Source organism: Leptodactylus fuscus, chromosome 1, assembly GCF_031893055.1.
Source record: "Leptodactylus fuscus isolate aLepFus1 chromosome 1, aLepFus1.hap2, whole genome shotgun sequence".
Classification (NCBI taxonomy): domain Eukaryota; kingdom Metazoa; phylum Chordata; class Amphibia; order Anura; family Leptodactylidae; genus Leptodactylus; species Leptodactylus fuscus.
In genome coordinates this window covers 24291578-24315426 of record NC_134265.1, presented here as the reverse complement: position 1 = coordinate 24315426, position 23849 = coordinate 24291578, and the positions used below count along the sequence as shown (strand labels likewise).

Below are 23849 nucleotides of genomic sequence, written 5' to 3'. Positions count from 1 at the left end.
AGTATTACAACATGTACATTCATGCCACTGGGTTGTCTCGCTAATACAGGACAGTTTCTCCAGAGTAAGACGCTCTTTGTAACCTGTCTCCACCAATAGAGTGCACTCACTAAGCAGCCGTTGGAGTTTCCACTAGTCAAGTGAAAAAGATTTGCGGTTGAGCATCCATGGCGCGAATGACCTCATCGAGGTGGTCCCACAGATTCTCGATTGGGTTCAAGTTTGGGGAATTTGCTGGCCAAGTGAGTACGGTAAACTCATCCTGGTGCTCCTCGAACCACGCACGTACACTGCGAGCTTTATGACACGTCGCATTGTCCTGCTGGTAGATGCCATCATCCTGAGGAAAAACATTTCGCATGTAGGGGTGAACATGGTCCGCAAGGATAGATGCATACCTGTGTTGATCCATCCATCGTGCCTTCGACAATGGTGAGTGCACCCAGATGGCTGATGACACGTGGCCTCTGTGATTGGTTATTTAACGTTGATGTCAAAAGTTGTCGATGGTCACATTAATATGACTGGACTGTGTAGAAGGATTGCTTGACAATAGCTGACCACAGCATATCTGGGACCACTAGGGATCGGTTGTGATCTGTGGGGAAACCTGGCGGCAAGTGTTCCGTTTTCCTACAGCACCACCACAGGAGAAATGGAGTATTACACCATGTCCATTCAAACCACTGGACAGGGCAGGTCCTCCAAAGAGAGACACTCTTTGTAAAAAAAAAAATGGGGGACTCCATCTCCTAAACTGAGTGGAGGACTTTGCATTAAGATAATCAGGGCAATGGGATTTTGGATACGTTAATAGATAAGTAAAGTGGCTGAGATACAGGACTCGTGTAGATACCTCCACGCAACCGAAGACAACTTGTGTATGAAACAAAAGGTATCAAGACCTTTTGGACCGGCACCACTAAAGGGAGCTCACCAAAGACAGATTTACTATGGGTTACACTGTCTACTTCTGGCTCTGTGCACTGTATAGCAACCTCAAACAGCTGATCCATGCGGGGGCCACCCACCAATGACCTATGTATAGCCTATCCTGAATGGAAGCTGTGTAAATGTTATTTGTCTTCAGTAGCTATGTTTCTGGGAAAGCTGAGTGATAGTCCCATCTCTTCAGAGATGGTCATGTAACCCCCTCCCCAGCCCTGGAGGACACATCGACCAAGTCATACAGCAATAGATGAGCAGGGACCCTTCACTCTTTACGACACATGACACATTGAACAGCTTACTGAAGAAGTTACGTGGCAGCCCACTGTTAATACATTTCGGGGTCAAGAAACAGGATAATGGGAGTAAACGGCCCGGTCTATTTTAAAGCCAACGCTCTGCACCAAGCCTTCAAATTCCATCATCTGTGCAAACCCATTTATAACCATTGGCGAGGACGGACGAGGCTTCATTTGCGTTTGAGATTGAGCAGCCAAGTGTGCAAAGGAAAGCCAAGACAGATTGCAGGATGTTTTCCTCATTGGTCGCTGTCCGTGAAGAATGAGAGCTATTAACTGCTCGGGGAGGTTTATTCCTGGAGAAATGAGATTTCCTGCAGCGTCACACGTCACTCCTGTAAGATCCGCATACTGCTCAGCTGGCCGAGGCGTCTCACAAAAGAATGAGAGTTCTCACCTATTATTGCGTTCTTAAGATCCTTTGGGTCATCTTTCACTTGTTTGGCTTAGAGGGAGTCTCTGCAGCCATTAAAAGGTTAAAGGGATCCTATCATTGGATACTCTTTTTTTCCTCGATAACACGTAGATATAGCCTTAAGAAAGGCTATTCTTCTCCTACCTTTAGATGACTTCTCCGCGCTGCCGTTTCATAGATATCCTGGTTTTCATCAGTATGCAAATTAGTTCTCTCGCAGCACTGGGGGCGGTCCTCAGCCCTTAAATAGCCCTGGGGGCGTCCCCAATGCTGCGAGAGAACTCTACAGCGACTCCTCCATCTTTTTCTGGAACGCCCTCTCCTTGTCTTCTACCGTCCTGGGTTTCAATTTTCTAGGCCTCTGGTCTCGTGCAGAGCTGACCCCACATGTTCGCGGCCACAGTAAGCTGGTGTAAGCGGCCATTTTCTTGTGGCCTGGGCGTGCGCAGTCGGCTCTGCCCAAGGCCTAGAAGATCGAAACCCAGGACGGAAGAAGACGCAGGGAGAGGGTGTTCCAGAAGAAGATAGAGGTGTCGCTGGAGCATTGGGGGCGGTCCTCAGTGCTGCGAGAGAACTCATTTGCATACCAAAGAAAACCGGGATTTCTACCGAACAGCGGCGCGGAAAAGACATCTAAAGGTAGGAGAAGAATAGTCTTTCTTAAGGCTATTCCTACGAGTTATTGAGGAAAAAAAGGTATCCAATGATAGGATCCCTTTAAACATATTGAGGACCTGTCCTAAAAAATGTCACTGATATCAGATCTTTGGGAGGCTGATACCTGGGACCACATATATTGGCAGTTTGCAACAGCTAGTACACAGAGAATAGAGCGGGAAGCAGACAGCACTGTTTTTGAGCTTAGGTCCCATACATATGAATGGGAGCTGATCTGCAGTACCTGATCTGGCCACTACACAGAGAACAGCGCTGTCTGCTTCCTGATCCATTCTCTGCATATCAGCTGCTAAGCATAGCTCGGGTATTGAACCCCTATCGATCAGATACTGATGACCTCGCCTTTGGATAAGTCAGCAATGTTTTTAGACTGGGAACCCCCTTTAGGTTAGGTCATTGGAAGAAGATCAGTGGCTGGGATCCCACCGAGCACTACAACCTCTTTACTACTTACCAAGCACAGCGCCATACATTGTATAGTGGTTGTGCTTGGTATTGCAGCTCAGCCCAATTCAGGTGCAGACAGATCATGTGACTGCTGAAGGTGACATCACATGGCTTGTGTATCAGAAGCGGCACTCAAGGAGGGCTGATCTGTCTGAACTTACCCTTATGATTGGGTTTGGGTAATTGGGCGACACCTAGGGCTGAAGTGTGCGGTGCATAGAAATGGCTTATTGTATCGCCCACCACGAAACCGCCGCTGCAGTTGACATCAGTCTGGACGTTAGGAGCTTCTTGTAAGAGATTTCCCTGGTAAAGCATCTGCATGGACACCAAAGACCATCGTGCACAATGCCAGGCATCAGCTGGAGCGGTGTAAAGCACGTCGTCATTGGAGTGATGGATCACCTGTCACTGTATGGCAGTCTGATGGATGAATCCGGAAAACACTACTTACTGGAATGCGGCAGTGCGTACTGTAAAATGTGGTGGAGGAGGGATAATGGTGCGGGGCTGGTTTTCAGGATTTGACCCCTTATTTCCTGTGAAGGGTAATGTTCATTGTGCAGCACAGCAAGATATTTTGGACAGTTGTCCTTGTGGTTTAGGGGATTGGTTCTTTCTTGTTCCAGCGTGACTGCACCCATGGGCACAAAGCAAGGGCCCTATAGCCATGGGGTGATGGCTTTGGCATGGAGAAAATCAAGTGAAAGACCCTTGACCCCATCCAAACTTTGGGATCAACTGGCCAGGGCTTAGCCATGGGGGGTACAGCGGAAGCAATCGCTACCCGGCGCGGGCTCTGAAGAGTCCCCTGCCAAATAAAAAACCAAAAAAAAACCCTAGAAAACTTCTTGTAATGCTCCGCTTCCTGGTAATCCCCATTCTGTTTCTTCCTTTTCTAGATTCTACATGGTCAGTTACTGCGAACGCAGTCACAGAATAGCAGTGGGAGCGCGCCTCGGGACGGTCGCCCTGTACGACATACGGACTGGAAAATGCCAGGTAAGATGGAGGGGGCGGAGCTTCCGGGACGTTTGCAGCCGTTTGCTTGTTTTTTTGCTGTAATATTCCGTCTAATGCGATCTAGATCAATATTTTAATGAAGAGAGTAAGGAGCCGGTGCTCTCTGGTATCAGGAGATCAGAGGGTAGGTCAGACGCCGGCGGCTAAGAAATTAAAACACTCGCCGCTTTGCAAGGTGTGCATTATGCCGTGCTGTCATCCCATCGTGTCGCTCATGGATCTTTGAACCGGACACGTTTTAATGTAATGAAATGCGGAGAGCGCCTGTCAGCTGATCAATGAGACGCGCCAAAACGCTCATCACCATGAAGTCAGAGCATGCTATCTGATCACTTAAAGGAGGCTCCTGACTAACATTAACCCCTTCAATTCCCCCATACACTGTAATTTACTTCTCCAGTCCCTGCCAATCCTACACAATGGGCCTTGTAGCTCCTGCACTGATCAGCTATGCGGGGCTGCTTCCAAAGTCAATGGGAGCTGAGCTGTACAGGCAGTGGAAGAGACCCAGAACAGATGGTCAGTGCAGGGGCCATCAGGCATCCCCCCAACCAATCAGATATTTATGTTCAAACTTACACAGGCCAACTGCTTCCAGCTCTGTACTGTATATAGTATGGCCACTGGACATGGCCCAGAACAAGTGGCCACCCCATCAATCAAATACTGATGGTTTAGCCTAAGGATAGTCCATAAAATCCATATTCCTGTACAAGGTCATTAATATCAGTACTTCTCTTTATATGTCCTGCATGGTCCTGATGCTGTAACTGAGTAAGAGACAGTTATGGAGCAGATTCTCCTCTTCTTACTGTCTGCGGTTTATGACAGCACTTTTACACCCACTAGCTCAGGGAGAACTGCAAACTACAGATAGATCCTGTACAGGGAAAAACGGCTTAATAATGCAAGACTGAAGCCTTGTAATGGCCAGAAATAGTGTTATTCCACATCTATATACTCTGTACTATGGATTTACTCAAAAGTGAGGGTCACTTTAAAGGAATTCTATCATTAAAATCACATTTTTTCTCAATCACAGGTAGGAATAGCCTTAAGAAAGGCTATTATTCTCCTACCTTTAGATGTTTTCTTACCGCTGTTCGGTAGAAATCCCGGTTTTCATCTGTATGGAAATGAGCTCTCTCACAGCACTGTGGGCGGTCCCTAGCGCTCAAACAGCACTGAGGGTGTCCCCATTGCTGTGAGAGAAATCTCCAGCGCCGCCTCCATCTTCTTCAGGAACGTCCTCTCCCTGTGTCTTCGTCCGTCCTGGCTTTCAATCTTCTAGGCCTCGGGCAGAGCCGACTGCGCATGCCCGGGCCACAAGAAAATGGCCGCTTACACAGTAAGCTGGCGTAAGCGGCCATTTTCATGTGGCCTGTGGGCATGCACAGTCGGCTGCCCGAGGCCTAGTAGTTTGAACCCAGCTCCGGAAGAAGACGCACAGAGAGGCCGTTCCTGAAGAAAATGGAGATTTTTCTCGCAGCTTTAGGGACGCCCCCCCAGTGCTGCGAGAGAACTCATTTGCATACTGAAGAAAACCTGGATTTCTACTGAACGTCGGCGTGGAGAAGACATCTAAAGGTAGGAGAAGAATAGCCTTTCTTAAGGCTATTTCTACATGTGATCGAGAAATAATTTGACTTTAATTATAGGATCCCTTTAACCCTTCCCGTAGGCAGATGTCAAGGCTTCAAACATGGTTCCCTCTCAGGAGATAAGTAGGCGACATAGCAGCTAGGAGTATCCTGATTTTGTAACTCTTCAGATGTGGAAGCTGCAGACAGTGGCCACTGCTGGAGATATGTGGTATTGCATGTTGACCAGTGAAATATAATACATGGTCACACTGAGTCTTTCAGAGTGGAAGCAATTTGCCCTATAGAAGAAGATCCTGGGTTGGATATCCATATCCCCTAAATGTCACATCTCCGTGATGGACTTGATATAATCTGTATTGCAGAATTCATCAGCGACTATCATGTTATCCGTCATCAGTGTCATGTCATTCAGGTATTATCCCGGTGCTGACTCCGCATCATGTCCACACTACAAATAACCCTATAGACGTCTCCGCGTTGTCTGCATGGCCGCCACTCATCGCCCTCGGCATGTCTAGGCCGTGCTGGCAAATCCCTGGCCTGTGATATAACTGCGAGAAATAGAAAGGATTGTGCAGTTGTCGGCAGAGTCTGTACAAGGCGGAAAATATCAAATCCTTGTAGGAAATCATGTGACGACACATCGGAGGAAGGCCAGGGGTTAATGTCATTGGTATGGGGTACTTGGCCTTGTTTTAAAGAGACAGGACTCTTATATTATTACGAACATGATACCGGTAGGGGACTATATGTAATATTTCGGCAGATTTTTGCCTACATACCCTTTCTTATTTCTGGGAAAGCTGAGTGACAATATGCCCTTCCATGTCCTCCAGTATGACCCACAATGCACAACGTCCCCTCCAAAAAAATCTGATTTGCAACGCGTTTTGTGCCGTACATTTTGCACTACTATAAATGACCTTCTACAAGTACAATTTTTTTCATTTTTTTTTTTTTTTTACCCTTTGAATGAAAATGTTATTTTGCTTAAATCTGATAAAATTCCGAGCAATCAATATCGGAAAATTAGATTGTCCCCGTCGAGAAGGAATACAATAAAATTACGAATAAAACTCCAGAAGCTTTCGGTAAAACCTTGGTAGTCGGTGCACGGCGCATTTTTAAGAGGATTGGGGGGGGGGGGGTGAGATAAGATCCAGTAGTGGGGCCTGTGTCTGCGCCGACAAGGGCAAACAAAGCCAGGGGGGAGTTTCCATTGCAGATTCATCCGGGCTTGTGTGTGGCAGTCAGCACTTAGCTCGGCGTATTATCAGCACCTCTGACCTCTGACGACCACTTCCGAAACCTCTCTGTATATATGGGGCACGCTCTGCCCACTGTGCACGGACGCTTATTGATTTACAGGTTTGGCGCCTCTGATTTTTTTTTTTTTTTTTCCTGCATTTGTAACGCACAAAGCAAAACGAATGCACTTACAGATAATTTAGCACGGACACCGACCCCCTATAGCAGGGGGAAGGAACCTTCGGCTCTCCAGCTGCTGTGAAACTACAACTCCCAACATGCTCCATTCACTTCCATGGGAGTTCCAAGAAAAGCAGAGCAAGTAGGCATGCTGGGAGTTGTAGTTTTGCAACAGCTGGAGAGCCGTACGTTCCCTACCCCTGCCCTGTAGCCTCATTCTGTGAGCACTGTTATTTTAGGATGTTCTAATATGTTTGGGGGTTTAGACTGTTACCGTATTTTTCGGACTATAAGACGCACCTAGGTTTTAGAGGAGGAAAATAGGGAAAAAAAATTTTGAAGCAAAAACTGGTAAAATATTTAATATATGGGAGTTGTAGTTTTGCAACAGCTGCAAGGCCACATTGACAGGTGACCCTGCAGCTGTACGGGGACGCATAGAGTGGTTTTTTTTTTTGCGGGGCCAGAAGTACTTTTTAGTTTACCATTTTGGGGAATGTCTATTGCTTAGATCACCTTTTATTGAAAAAAAACCGGTGGTTTATGACATATGATCTTCTACTTTTATATATATATATTCTAGGGACAGGAGGTGATTTAGAACTTTTATTTATTTCATATTTTTATTATATATTTTTAAAGCTTTTTTTTTTTTTTTTTTTTTTTTTTTTTTTATACTATTTTATTCCCCCCCCCGGGGCTTGAACCTGCGGTCGCTTGATTGCAAGTCCCATAGACGGCAATACAACTGTATTGCCGTCTATGGGACATTCTGTGTATTAGTATTACGGCTGGTCATAGAGACCAGCCGCAATACTAATACAGCAGTGACAGGCCGGGGAGCCTCATTAGGCTCCCGGCTGTCACCCGAACAGGTCGGCTCCTGCGATATCGCCGTGCAGGAGCCGGCCTGCATCTTTACAGGTACGGGGGAGGCACAGGTTCGGGGGAGAAGGGGCCGCTGATACAGACTGCAGACCCGGCATCCGCTGTACTAGAGAGGCGGATGCCGGGGAGGGATAGACGCCGGGGCCTGAGACATCGCTGCCCTGCCCAGCATGAAGCCAGCGGCGGGAGGAAGGAGGAGCGGAATAGCATCACTCCTCCCGCTGCTGGCTTCATGTAGGGCAGAGGAGCGCAGCGATGTCTCAGGCCCCGGCACCTGTAATGGCGTCTATCACTTGCCAGCTTCCGCCTCTCTATTACAGCGGATGCCAGGCGCCACATTCGGCCTATAAGACGCACCCTTCTTTTCCCCCCAAATTTGGGGGGAAAAAAGTGTGTCTTATAGTCCGAAAAATACGGGTATTTGAAAAAAAATTAAAAAATTTGGTTCACATTAGGGTTGAGCGATCGGGTTCGGAAAAGATCGGATCCCGTTCGGCAATCGAGCAAATTTCACGATCTGGATTGGCTGGAAAATTATTGGAAATCTCAAGATCGGCTCAACCCCAAAAGTGACTTTTCCCATAGAGAAGCATTGACTAGGGTTGAGCGATCAAGATCAGATCCTGATCGGCGATCAATCAGATTTCACAATCGTGATCGGAATCAGCTGGAAAATTATCGGAAATCAGATTTTAAAAATCGATCCTGAAATCTCGAGATCGGCTCAACCCTAGTTCACATTTTTACTAAATGCTTTATTTTTTTATATATTTTAGACCCTACCCCCCTCCCCTAACTACCCTAGTCACTTAGCTGTTTCTATAACCGCCATAAGGTTGGATGGGTACATTTGTATGCATGCGCTGCCACCACACCATTCATACCCCACTTGGATCCCGCTGGTGTCTCATCATAGGTTGGAATCTAGGGGTCCCAGATTTGGCACCCGTTGTTAAGGGATGTTTATAGATCTGTCATGTCATATACATATTATGTATACAAGCGTTGGATATTTTTCATATTCATAAGTGCACTGTGGGCGGTCCCATGTTGCCTACGGGCAGCCTCAAGCGCTCAGCTGTCTTCAGCCGCCCCTGCCCAATGCAGCCCATTGCGCTGTGAATGACATATACTGTACAGCTTCTGTCTATACCACGACTCTTCATAGGAAAATATGTCAAAATTAGCCCCACCTCCAGTGCACTTCCAGGCTCATTTGGATATGCGATTAGAACTGATGCCCTGCAGCGCTAGAGTCCTGGGTTCAAATCCAACCAAGGACTGGAGTTTGTATGTTCTCCCCGGACTGGTCACAGTATGTTTCTGCTCCCATTAAAGTTTTCACCTTGGCACTATTATTGGTTTGGGAGGCAATTTGTGTGTGACAGACTCCCTTTAACCTCTTCCTGACTCATTTTTTGATGTTTGTTTCATTCCAAGTCTTCCAAAAGCCATCACATTATTTTTTCTGTTCACAGAGGCATATGAGGGCTTAGTTTTTGCAGGGCAAATTGTACTTTGTAATGTTAATGTATAGTATTCCTTATGATGTACTAGGAAGCTGCAAAGAAATTCAAAAATTAGTAAAGAAAAAAAAGCCTTATTTGTTTCTAAGCGTAGCGCCACTTAGGTTCGCAGGCTCGGTTTGGTATTGCACCCGACAATTGATTGGAGCTAAAATATGATATCAGGCCTTTCCAATAGAAAAGAGTAGTGCTATTTTTGGAAAATCACCACCTCCACCAACTCCAACTCTCTGCATCCTTCAATAGGCTGTTCTAATGCGACAAGCTCATATATGGCCTCTAATAACCCCTCTATATCCACCTGCCTAATGATAACAAGCTGAACTGAGTAGGGTGACGTCACAGTATCCTGGGTGTGACTTACCTTTGCATGGGTTATTCCGCACATACGTCTGTTCTAAGCTCATATCTGGTAATAGGAGAGTCTATCTTGTTGATATTAAAGGGGATGTTTCACCAACTCTAGCTCTTTCCATTCTTCAATAGGCCCTGCTTCACTGATTCCGACACAGTTGGAATTTTTTCTCTAGCCCCTACCATTCCTGAGCAGTCGGTGGTTATTTACAGCACCCAATATAATAATTAAGCTCTCTAGTACCAGGTGGGCGTGTCCTAGACTCTCTGATCCAGTCCAGAGAGCTTAATTAGCATGTTGGGTGCTGAAACTAAACAACATAATTCCTCAGGAATGGTAGGGACTAGAGAAAAAATTCCAACTGCGCCAGAATCAGTGAAGCAAGGCCTATTGAAGGATAAAAAGAGCCGGAGTTGGTGAAACATCCCTTTTAATATTAACAAGGTAGACTCTCCTATTACCAGATATGAGCTTAGAACAAGGCAAGTCACACCCCCGGAGACTGTGACGTCACCCTACTCAGTTCAGCTTGTTATCGTTAGGCAGGTGGATATAGAGGGGTTATTAGAGGCCGTAGCATTTTTTTTGCTCCCTTTTTGGATGTTTTCCTGCAGCCATAATAGTATATTGTGGGAAGTGTAACATGGCAGTGTCCTTCCCATGGCTGTATTGATTTGCCCTTCAGCTGTTTGCAGTGCATAGAGAACCCAGGGCCTTGTTGTTGATTATCTCTACACAATGTCTCTGTGAGCATTATTGACCCATTGCAGCTTACTGCCTGTGGCTCTTGATTTTTCACACCGTCTCCATGACACTCATAATAAAACATACTATGTTATTGCTCCTTTACTCTAGAAGTCAACTTGTATCGCCGGAAAACCACTGAAACACGGCCCGGAATACATTTTATTGTTTGCTCGCCGGGATTTTTTATTTTTTTTAATCTATTTTTTTTATTTTACTTGGGTGCAGTTATTCCTTTCAACTGTATAGGGTTTTTTTTTCTTCTTTTTATGTCGCGTGACACAATGGGTGTTGTAAAATGGGCAGTAAATGGGAACAACTGCAAAAAAATAAAGGAGGTGGGCGGATTACCCTGTGCAATAGTATTAGGCAGGCGTGGGAAAAAAAAAATGCTGCAAGGTAAGAATGCTTTCAGAAATAGAAGAGTTAATGGCTTATTTATCAAAATGAAGTGAATGAAGAAAAAGAGAAATTCTCAAAACTTGAAGACCGTTTTTTGGCAGAAGTGGGCAGGGAGGTCGTTCCCTCCGTCTTGGAGAAGTAAGCACAGATCTTCTATAGATGTTGCTTGCTCCAATCTGTCTCCCTCTTCATGTCATCCCAGACAGACCGGATGGTGTCGCGAGCAGGGCTATATCTGCGGGGGCCATATCATCGCTTCCAGGGATCCTCCTCCCAAGGGCAAAGGTCACACCAAATATTGATGGATTTACATTTCTCTTTCCATCCTTCACTTTGCATTCTGTCCTTTGGCAAAAAAATAAACTATTAACCCTTCTATTTCTGGAAGCATTCTTACCGCGCCGTGTTTTTCAACACCTGCCTAAGGCTTTTGCACATTACTGTAGAACAGGGGTGCCCAATACGTCGATCGCGATCTACCGGTCGATCGCAAAGGACGTATGGGTTGATCGCGGGATCGGTGTCTGCTTGTTGATAGCGGAGGCTGAGAATCATCTCCGGACACTGGCAGGCCAGGGCCTTGCACTCGTTCGCAGTCAGGGCTGCGGCGGCCCCGCCTGCTAATGTCCGGAGATGATTCTCAGCCTGCTTTGTGAACAAGCAGACACCGGAGCGCTGTCTCCTGCTCTCACGCTCCGCCCCGCCCACAGGCCCCGCCCCTGGTCCACCCCGACCCCGCCCACAAGAAGTTGGTAGTAGATCTTATCCCTTGGTCAGTTTCTAAAGTAGCTCACATGCTCAAAAAGTGTGAGCACCACTGCTGTAGAATATGAGGAAAGATCATATTAGTCCATCAAACTGAGAACATCATGTACAGTAATTTGAATAGGGACTTCTTGTATGTTTTTGTTTGCATTTCACCAGTCTATTACTCTATTTGGACTCTTCATTGAGCCATATGCACAACTCCGAGTCTAGACTGTGATTGAAGCAGCTCCCTCTCCCCCTCTCGCAGCATGATGTCAAGCAGTCAGCAATTGTATTGAAGAATCGTCCAGTGATCTTTATCGCCTCTCACATGGAATTGGCAGAGGCTGGAAATGCATTTTATAGACAGCTGGCCAAAAACTCATTTGGCTTCTTGATGTACCTCCCAGTCCTGAAACTGGGTCACCCGACCCAGCCAGCACCAGCCAGGGCAGATATCTAACAGTGAATACAGGAGAGATGGGACGACTCGGGTTTGGGTGCTGGTTGCAATCATGTGACTCAGGGTTGGAAACCCCTAGGTTAAGCCCATAAAGATCCCTGGATAGACACACTCCCTAGATCAGAGGTCTTTAATGACCAAGTGATCCAGGGCCCAAGGGGAAAACACTGTTTGGTGTAGGTGACCCTAACCTGATCTAGCTATCTTTGGGTTCTGATGACACTCCCTTTAAGTGAGTACTGTCTCTCTATGACTATAGCCCATGGCCGGGAGGTCAATGAGGAGGGTCATGCCCTGACATCTTGAGACGGTGCCGTCGTCCACCCTTTGGTGGGCTTTCTCCCAGTCTCGCTTCGCGCTCATGTGGTTGGATACATCCCACTTGCCGTAAACACATGGGACTTTGCTCTTAAGGACTGTTTAAAGATATACAATGTCCAAACATTATCGAACCCATCACATTACATCCTCATCATAGTATTACCGGCCTCTCGGAGGCTGTCAGAGATGTAATACACAATCAATAACTCAATAACTTGTTAACTCAAGTCCCACACAAGACCATAATGTAGGACTTCCAAGACTCATCTTCTTCCGTGTGACTATCCTTCTTCTTCTTCTACATCTCACAGATTTCCACATCATTACCTAAACTATCAATTGCTTCTTTTCTCTTCTTCTGCAAAAAAGGATGGGATGTTGTAGTCGGCGGCGCCCTCCCCGGGATCACAAGTAAGCGCACGCTCCGATGGTTCTCGATGAGCTTGTCTGAGCAGTGTCGATGCTTGTGACTCCTTAAGACGCCGGGGAACATCCAAATGTCCTGCCTGACTTGCTTATTTAAGACGATCCAATCATGAGCGGAGTCACCTTGCTTTCCTAGATCTCTTAGTGTTATGTATTATTCTAGAAAATTGGGCAAATCTGATTTAGCCACAGTGCAGTCACTTCATGAGAACCCAGTCTTAAAGGGATTGTCTGGGAGTAAGAGCTTGAGCGCCACTTCCACTTCAGGCAGTAACATATCGTCCACTGGTCACATAGCCATGCTGCAGCTCAAGCCCATTCAAATGAATGGACCTCAGCTGTAATACCAAACACAGCCACTATACAATGTGCGGCGCTGTGTTTGGTAAGTAATGAAGAGGCCACAGCAATCAATATTGTAGTCCTGGATAATCCCTTCAAGGAGAACCTTTCGCCACCTCCAGGCCATTCTTGAGCAATTGGTGATGTTAGTTTGACTGGTTGACATGCTAACTAGGCTTTCTGTTAAGTGGGTGTTGTCAGATCGGAGCAGACAAGGGGGTGTGATTTACTGTAAGAGCTCAGAGTGACATCCTCTTGTCTGCAAGTGCCTGATTCCACCCACTTGACTTCAGGGAGTCTAGTTCAGGCACCAAAACTAATAGTGTCATATGCTGGTTCTAGTAACACTAACCTATCTCTCTGTGGGGTTGCATGATATGCTGGGATCTGGTGACAACACTCCCTTTAAGAGATTTTACAGAGCAAGCATTAGCTTAGTGATTGGATCACTGAAGAGTCTTCTATGGTGCTGTGACTTAGTGCTGGGGTAGAGAGACAGATCAGTTAGGTCTGGACACAGAATTTTTCTTCTTTAGATGTCACATACTGGGAAATGACCTAACAAAAGTAGAAGTATGTCGTTCTTTATTTTTCCTTTTGGGGGGGTATTTTCTATTCATCAAGTTTCTATTTCTAACAGTGAAATTAGTTTTTTGTCTTTTTTCCTTCTTCTTGGGACTCATTGTGATAAGTCTCCATTCACATCTTCTACCCTGGCAACTTGTTGAGCAGATTTTGATGAATATTATTGATTATTTCAGCGCCTTTCACTCACGCTCGGTGGCAGGTCGTGATATACGGCAGGGGCTGCCTCACAGCAAAAAGAAGACTCCATCTTGGTAATGGACTGGTATTTGATAACAATAATTGATGTTTCACAAGTGAATTGGAAAGTTGTTGCCGGTGTCCCGGATATTGAATTGGTTTCTGTCAAAACACACATCAGGGTTTTTTTTATAAACTTTGTGGGAAAGAAAATTAGAGGTTTATGTGGTTACTGCTGCACCTTAATAACACAGACGTGTCTGCTGTATATGGGGGCGGGAGACATGAGGCTGTGCGGCTGGTGCTGTAGCTGTCAGTACTCCGTATCCTAATGCTCAAGGTATATGTCACCAGGAGACTCCATGAAACGTAACTTAGGAAATGGATTACCGGTAGGTCTAGAGGAGGTTTGTGGATCAACATAGAAAGGGTTATTAACTGTAAGAGCAGTGAGAGTGCAGCAGAATAGTATACTGGAGTATACAGGGTATGTAATGTATGTACACAGTGTCTGCACCAGCAGAATAGTGAGCGCAGCTCTGGAGTATAATACAGGATGTAACTCAGGATCAGTACAGGATAAGTAATGTATGTACACAGTGACTGTACCAGCAGAATAGTGAGCGCAGCTCTGGAGTATAATACAGGATGTAACTCAGGATCAGTACAGGATAAGTAATGTAATGTATGTACACAGTGACTGTATCAGCAGAATAGTGATTGCAGCTCTGGAGTATAATACAGGATGTAACTCAGGATCAGTACAGGATAAGTAATGTAATGTATGTACACAGTGACTGTACCAGCAGAATAGTGAGTGCAGCTCTGGAGTATAATACAGGATGTAACTCAGGATCAGTACAGGATAAGTAATGTAATGTAATGTACACAGTGACTGTACCAGCAGAATAGTGAGCGCAGCTCTGGAGTATAATACAGGATGTAACTCAGGATCAGTACAGGATAAGTAATGTAATGTATGTACACAGTGACTGTACCAGCAGAATAGTGAGTGCAGCTCTGGAGTATAATACAGGATGTAACTCAGGATCAGTACAGGATAAGTAATGTATGTACACAGTGACTGCACCAGCTGAATAGTGAGCGCAGCTCTGGAGTATAATACAGGATATAACTCAGGATCAGTACAGGATAAGTAATGTAATGTATGTACACAGTGACTGCACCAGCTGAATAGTGAGCGCAGCTCTGGAGTATAATACAGGATGTAACTCAGGATCAGTACAGGATAAGTAATGTAATGTATGTACACAGTGACTGTACCAGCAGAATAGTGAGCGCAGCTCTGGAGTATGATACAGGATGTAACTCAGGATCAGTACAGGATAAGTAATGTAATGTATGTACACAGTGACTGTACCAGCAGAATAGTGAGTGCAGCTCTGGGGTATAATGCAGGATGTAACTCAGGATCAGTACAGGATAAGTAATGTAATGTATGTACACAGTGACTGTACCAGCAGAATAGTGAGTGCAGCTCTGGAGTATAATACAGGATGTAACTCAGGATCAGTACAGGATAAGTAATGTAATGTATGTACACAGTGACTGTACCAGCAGAATAGTGAGTGCAGCTCTGGAGTATAATACAGGATGTAACTCAGGATCAGTACAGGATAAGTAATGTAATGTATGTACACAGTGACTGTACCAGCAGAATAGTGAGCGCAGCTCTGGAGTATAATACAGGATGTAACTCAGGATCAGTACAGGATAAGTAATGTATGTACACAGTGACTGTACCAGCAGAATAGTGAGCGCAGCTCTGGAGTATAATACAGGATGTAACTCAGGATCAGTACAGGATAAGTAATGTAATGTATGTACACAGTGACTGCACCAGCTGAATAGTGAACGCAGCTCTGGAGTATAATACAGGATATAACTCAGGATCAGTACAGGATAAGTAATGTAATGTATATACACAGTGACTGTACCAGCAGAATAGTGAGTGCAGCTCTGGAGTATAATACAGGATGTAACTCAGGATCAGTACAGGATAAGTAATGTAATGTATGTACACAGTGACTGTACCAGCAGAATAGTGAGCGCAGCTCTGGAGTATAATACAGGATGTAACTCAGGATCAGTACAGGATAAGTAATGTAATGTATGTACACAGTGACTGTACCAGCAGAATAGTGAGCGCAGCTCTGGAGTATGATACAGGATGTAACTCAGGATCAGTACAGGATAAGTAATGTAATGTATGTACACAGTGACTGCACCAGCAGAATAGTGAGTGCAGCTCTGGGGTATAATGCAGGATGTAACTCAGGATCAGTACAGGATAAGTAATGTAATGTATGTACACAGTGACTGTACCAGCAGAATAGTGAGTGCAGCTCTGGAGTATAATACAGGATGTAACTCAGGATCAGTACAGGATAAGTAATGTAATGTATGTACACAGTGACTGTACCAGCAGAATAGTGAGTGCAGCTCTGGAGTATAATACAGGATGTAACTCAGGATCAGTACAGGATAAGTAATGTAATGTATGTACACAGTGACTGTACCAGCAGAATAGTGAGCGCAGCTCTGGAGTATAATACAGGATGTAACTCAGGATCAGTACAGGATAAGTAATGTATGTACACAGTGACTGTACCAGCAGAATAGTGAGCGCAGCTCTGGAGTATAATACAGGATGTAACTCAGGATCAGTACAGGATAAGTAATGTAATGTATGTACACAGTGACTGCACCAGCTGAATAGTGAACGCAGCTCTGGAGTATAATACAGGATATAACTCAGGATCAGTACAGGATAAGTAATGTAATGTATATACACAGTGACTGTACCAGCAGAATAGTGAGTGCAGCTCTGGAGTATAATACAGGATGTAACTCAGGATCAGTACAGGATAAGTAATGTAATGTATGTACACAGTGACTGTACCAGCAGAATAGTGAGCGCAGCTCTGGAGTATAATACAGGATGTAACTCAGGATCAGTACAGGATAAGTAATGTAATGTATGTACACAGTGACTGCACCAGCTGAATAGTGAGCGCAGCTCTGGAGTATAATACAGGATGTAACTCAGGATCAGTACAGGATAAGTAATGTAATGTATGTACACAGTGACTGCACCAGCTGAATAGTGAGCGCAGCTCTGGAGTATAATACAGGATGTAACTCAGGATCAGTACAGGATAAGTAATGTAATGTATGTACACAGTGACTGTACCAGCAGAATAGTGAGTGCAGCTCTTGGGTATAATACAGGATATAAGTCAGGATCAGTACAGGATAAGTAATGTAATGTATGTACACAGTGACTGTACCAGCAGAATAGTGAGTGCAGCTCTGGAGTATAATACAGGATATAACACAGGATCAGTACAGGATAAGTAATGTAATGTATGTACACAGTGACTGTACCAGCAGAATAGTGAGTGTAGCTCTGGAGTATAATACAGGATGTAACTCAGGATCAGTACAGGATAAGTAATGTAATGTATGTACACAGTGACTGTACCAGCAGAATAGTGAGTGCAGCTCTGGAGTATAATATAGGATGTAACTCAGGATCAGTACAGGATAAGTAATGTAATGTATGTACACAGTGACTGCACCAGCAGAATAGTGAGTGCAGCTCTGGAGTATAATACAGGATGTAACTCAGGATCAGTACAGGATAAGTAATGTAATGTATGTACACAGTGACTGCACCAGCAGAATAGTGAGCGCAGCTCTGGAGTATAATACAGGATAAGTAATGTAATGTATGTACACAGTGACTGCACCAGCAGAATAGTGAGTGCAGCTCTGGAGTATAATACAGGATGTAACTCAGGATCAGTACAGGATAAGTAATGTAATGTATGTACACAGTGACTGTACCAGCAGAATAGTGAGCGCAGCTCTGGAGTTGCATATTCTTCATGTCCTTGCAAAAATAATTCTGCATTCTTCCTGTGCTCCAAATTCAGGGAAATCAGATTGTTAGCTCAGTGGAATCTATTTGCATTATATTGCTAGTAGGATATACTGGACATATACTATATACTGCACTGGTTTCCTGTCATCTCTCTTTGTGCATGATCTGAATCTCGCACAGTACTTTAAGGACATGTTGCTTGGAGTATATTGTTATATTCATTGGTTGCACAATTTAATACTGTATAGTATATATTCCAATAAATGGGTTTCTCTATGAGGACATACAGATATTATAGAAGGGGACAGCCTTGTATCGCCATCTTCCACCCGCCTGTCTATTTGCATGGGACTGCCTGTATTATTACTCCTCGGCCTCCTGCGCTGTCTCTGCCTCGGGAGCTCTTCGCGCTGCTTGCTGGTATCTCTCCGGTCTTTACCTCCTTGTAATTGTAGACTCCTGAAAGAATCTGCACATATTTTATCTGGATGGATGGGTTAGAATTCCATTTTTCTTGCATTCTCTGTGCTGCGGTTGCCACAGTAACATCCGTGCATAGTGATGAGGTTTTACGTGATGGAGAGGATCTGTCATGCAGGTTTGAGAAATCTCACATTAGAGTTTATCTACATCCAGCACCATGTACTACAGCAGTGGATCAGTCAGTGATGGCTGGCGGGGAAAGGGTTAAGATAAGCTATACAGAAGGGTAAAACAAGACCTTAAAGGGGGGCGTCATACAAACTATTAGTGAATTCTGAGTGTAGGGGTGGGGAGGGTTTACTGTTTTTAACACTTATTTCTTGGCCAGAATGCAGAGTGTCTACAAAGAGTGTCTCACTCTGAAGAACTCGTCCCTGACACTCTAGAGAACCCGTCCTGCTCACTTTGGAGAACCCGTCCCCCTCTCACTCTGGCGGACCCGGCCCCCTCACTCTGGCGGACCCGGCCCCCTCACTCTGGCGGACCCGGCCCCCTCACTCTGGCGGACCCGGCCCCCTCACTCTGGCGGACCCGGCCCCCTCACTCTGGCGGACCCGGCCCCCTCACTCTGGCGGACCCGGCCCCCTCACTCTGGCGGACCCGGCCCCCTCACACTGGCGGACCCGGCCCCCTCACACTGGCGGACCCGACCCCCTCACTCTGGAGGACCCGACCCCCTCATTCTGGAGGGCCCGTCCCTCTCACTCTGGAGGACCCGGTCCCCTCTGGAGGACCCGTCCCCCTCACTCTGGAGGACCCGTCCCCCTCACTCTTGAGGACCCGACCCCCTCACTCTTGAGGACCCTACCCCCTCACTCTTGAGGACCCGACCCCCTCACTCTTGAGGACCCGACCCCCTCACTCTTGAGGACCCGACCCCCTCACTCTGGAGGACCCGACCCCCTCATTCTGGAGGGCCCGTCCCTCTCACTCTGGAGGACCCGGTCCCCTCACTCTGGAGGACCTGTCCCCCTCACTCTGGAGGACCCGTCCCCCTCACTCTGGAGGACCCTTCCTCCTCACTCTGGAGGACCCTTCCTCCTCACTCTGGAGGACCCGTCCCCCTCACTCTGGAGGACCCGTCCCCCTCACTCTGGAGGACCCGTCCCCCTCACTCTGGAGGACCCGTCCCCCTCACTCTGGAGGACCCGTCCCCCTCACTCTGGAGGACCCGTCCCCCTCACTCTTGAGGACCCGACCCCCTCACTCTTGAGGACCCGACCCCCTCACTCTGGCGGACCCGTCCCCCTCACTCTGGAGGACCCGTCCCCCTCACTCTGGAGGACCCGTCCCCCTCACTCTGGAGGACCCGTCCCTCTCACTCTGGAGGACCCTTCCTCCTCACTCTGGAGGACCCGTCCCCCTCACTCTGGAGGACCCGTCCCCCTCACTCTGGAGGACCCGTCCCCCTCACTCTGGAGGACCCGTCCCCCTCACTCTGGAGGACCCGTCCCCCTCACTCTGGAGGACCCGTCCCCCTCACTCTGGCGGACCCGGCCCCCTCACTCTGGCGGACCCGGCCCCCTCACTCTGGCGGACCCGACCCCCTCACTCTGGAGGACCCGACCCCCTCACTCTGGAGGGCCCGTCCCTCTCACTCTGGAGGACCCGTCCCCCTCACTCTGGAGGACCCGTCCCCCTCACTCTGGAGGACCCTTCCTCCTCACTCTGGAGGACCCGTCCCCCTCACTCTGGAGGACCCGTCCCCCTCACTCTGGAGGACCCGTCCCCCTCACTCTGGAGGACCCTTCCTCCTCACTCTGGAGGACCCGTCCCCCTCACTCTGGAGGACCCGTCCCCCTCACTCTGGAGGACCCGTCCCCCTCACTCTTGAGGACCCGACCCCCTCACTCTTGAGGACCCGACCCCCTCACTCTGGCGGACCCGTCCCCCTCACTCTGGAGGACCCGTCCCCCTCACTCTGGAGGACCCGTCCCCCTCACTCTGGAGGACCCGTCCCTCTCACTCTGGAGGACCCTTCCTCCTCACTCTGGAGGACCCGTCCCCCTCACTCTGGAGGACCCGTCCCCCTCACTCTGGAGGACCCTTCCCCCTCACTCTGGAGGACCCTTCCCCCTCACTCTGGAGGACCCTTCCCCCTCACTCTGGAGGACCCGTCCCCCTCACTCTGGAGGACCCGTCCCCCTCACTCTGGAGGACCCGTCCCCCTCACTCTGGAGGACCCGACCCCCTCACTCTGGCGGACCCGTCCCCCTCACTCTGGAGGACCCGACCCCCTCACTCTGGAGGACCCGTCCCCCTCACTCTGGAGGACCCGTCCCCCTCACTCTGGAGGACCCGTGCCTCTCACTCTGGAGGGCCCTTCCCGTGTTACACAGACAGTCCATTGTGCATTGCTTAACTTATCCTGTGGTGGCGCTGCAGGAAAACTTAAAACTTGCTGCCGGTTTTCCCCACAGATAATTTTTGGTCGTTGGGTCTTTTCAGCAGGGTGGCCCTTTGTGATCTACTTAAATTGAACCTGTCACCAGGTCTGAAAATCCCAAACCCATACCCTATCTCGCTGTCACCCTGAGGATTTGTTTTGGTTACCCAAATCCGTTCGGCCTTTCTAAATATATCAGCCTGTTTAGTGTTTAGTGCAGATTAGAGTCTACTAGACAAATGGGCGGTATTATTGCAGTCCACCAAAGCCCCCTGAGCACCTGGCGCCATCTAACTGTGGTACAACTACAACTCCGATTGTGCCCAGATAGCAGAAGAGAGGCCAGGACGCGATGGGAGTTGTAGTGGTCAGAAGGTATCGGCGGCTAGTATGGGTTTAGGCTGTCGGGCCCTGTCACATCCCATTACTCAGGACTCCATGCCTGTAGTTACAGCAGGACCAATAAAAGCTGTAATTGCTGATTGGTTGCCGGGGGTCACAGTATTAGTAAGGCTTCCGCGTCCTCTGTGGCTCTGCATGTCGCTTTAATCCCAGCCAAATTTACCTAATAATTGTGAAGAAAGTAAATTATCCACTGGATGTCAGTAGTAGTCAGGGCCGGTGTGGAGGGGGCTTGTGTAACCGTTATTGATCCCGCCATGATGTACTGCTCACCAGGCCGCAGTCACTATGGCTTCATCTACTCATCCTCCCCGCACAAAGCCCGGGCCTATTACCGGGGGTCTGTATGGTCTATAGTGTGTATATATCTATCTATCTCCTCCTATCTATCTATCTATCTATCTATCTATCTATCTATCTATCTATCTATCTATCTATCTCCTATCTATCTATCTATCTATCTATCTATCTCCTATCTATCTATCTCCTATCTATCTATCTATCTATCTATCTATCTATCTATCTCCTATCTATCTATCTATCTATCTATCTATCTATCTATCTATCTCATATCTATCTATCTATCTATCTATCTATCTATCTATATATCTATCTATCTATCTCATATCTATCTATCTATCTATCTATCTCATATCTATCTATCTATCTCATATCTATCTATCTATCTCATATCTATCTATCTATCTATCTATCTATCTATCTGTCTATCTATCTCCTATCTATCTATCTATCTATCTATCTATCTCCTATCTATCTATCTATCTATCTATCTATCTATCTATCTATCTATCTCCTATCTATCTATCTATCTATCTATCTATCTATCTCCTATCTATCTATCTATCTATCTCCTATCTATCTATCTATCTATCTATCTATCTATCTATCATCTATCTATCTATCTATCTATCTATCTATCTATCTATCTCCTATCTATCATCTATCTATCTATCTATCTATCTATCTATCTATCTATCTCCTATCTATCTATCTATCTCATATCTATCTATCTATCTATCTATCTATCTATCTATCTATCTATCTCCTATCTATCTCATATCTATCTATCTATCTATCTATCTATCTCCTATCTATCTATCTATCTATCTATCTATCTATCTATCTATCTCCTATCTATCTCATATCTATCTATCTGTCTATCTATCTATCTCCTATCTATTTATCTCCTATCTATCTATCTATCTATCTATCTATCTATCTATCTATCTATCATCTATCTATCTCATATCTATCTATCTATCTATCTCCTATCTATCTATCTATCTATCTATCTATCTATCTATCTATCTATCTATCTATCTATCTATCTATCTATCATGTATCTATCTATCTATCTCATATCTATCTCCTATCTATCTATCTATCTATCTCCTATCTATCTATCTATCTATCTATCTATCTATCTATCTCCTATCTATCTATCTCCTATCTATCTATCTATCTATCTATCTCCTATCTATCTATCTATCTATCTATCTATCTATCTATCTATCTATCTATCTCCTATCTATCTATCTATCATCTATCTATCTATCTATCTCATATCTATCTATCTCCTATCTATCTATCTATCTATCTATCTATCTATCTATCTCCTATCTATCTATCTCATATCTATCTATCTATCATCTATCTATCTATCTATCTCCTATCTATCTATCTATCTATCTATCTATCTATCTATCTATCTATCTCCTATCTATCTATCTATCTATCTATCTATCTATCTATCTCCTATCTATCTATCTATCTATCTATCTATCTATCTATCTATCTATCTCCTATCTATCTATCTATCATCTATTTATCTTCTATCTATCTATCATCTATCTATCTATCTATCTATCTATCTATCTATCTATCTATCTCATATCTATCTATCTCCTATCTATCTATCTATCTATCTATCATCTATCTATCTATCTATCTATCTATCTATCTCATATCTATCTATCTCCTATCTATCTATCCATCTATCTATCTCCTATCTATCTATCTATCTATCTATCTATCTATCTATCTCCTATCTATCTATCTATCTATCTATCTATCTATCTATCGATCTCATATCTATCTATCTATCTATCTATCTATCTATCTCATATCTATCTATCTATCTATCTATCATCTATCTATCTCCTATCTATCTATCTCCTATCTATCTATCTATCTATCTATCTATCTATCTCCTATCTATCTATCTATCTCCTATCTATCTATCTATCTATCTATCTATCTCCTATCTATCTATCTATCTATCTATCTATCTCCTATCTATCTATCTATCTATCTATCTCCTATCTATCTATCTATCTATCTATCTATCTATCTATCATCTATCTCCGATAATTCCCTTCATGTTCTCACTTCTATCTCGGGGTCTATTCCAGGGGTTGGCAACTAATTTTCCCATAGGGCCACATGAGAAATTGTAACGGTTCTAGAGGGCCATGCGCGTCGCGGCAAATTAGCTCCACCCACTTCTCATCTCACTCCGCCCACTCTAAATCATTTTTCCATCTGCCCCACAAAGTAAAATCCTCCTACAGTCACCCTAACATTATACACCCCCACATTATAATGTTCCCCTCCAAATGTCCCACAGTATTAAGTCCCTCTCCTGGTGCCCCAGTATAAACCAACAGAAACTAGAGGGAACATTAAACTGGGGCAGCTGGAGAGGGACATTAAATTGGGGACAACTAGAGGCAGCCATGTCCCCCTCCAGCTACCCCCCATGGTTTAATATCCTCCTCCAGCTGCCCCAGTTTAATGTCACCCTCCATCTGCCCCCTAGTTTAATGTGCC

At 45.7% G+C, this 23849-nt stretch overlaps 1 protein-coding gene across 4 annotated transcripts in view; it reads left to right on the top strand.

Annotated features, from left to right (window-relative positions):
- The window catches only part of WDR7 (WD repeat domain 7), a 237946-nt gene that overhangs the window by 188721 nt on the left and 25376 nt on the right, over positions 1–23849 (top strand). For all 4 annotated transcript variants that reach the window (XM_075268327.1, XM_075268317.1, XM_075268308.1 and 1 more), the window contains one exon: positions 3690–3789. In XM_075268327.1, coding sequence (XP_075124428.1) covers positions 3690–3789 — 100 coding nt within the window. The remainder of the gene's footprint in view (positions 1–3689; positions 3790–23849) is intronic.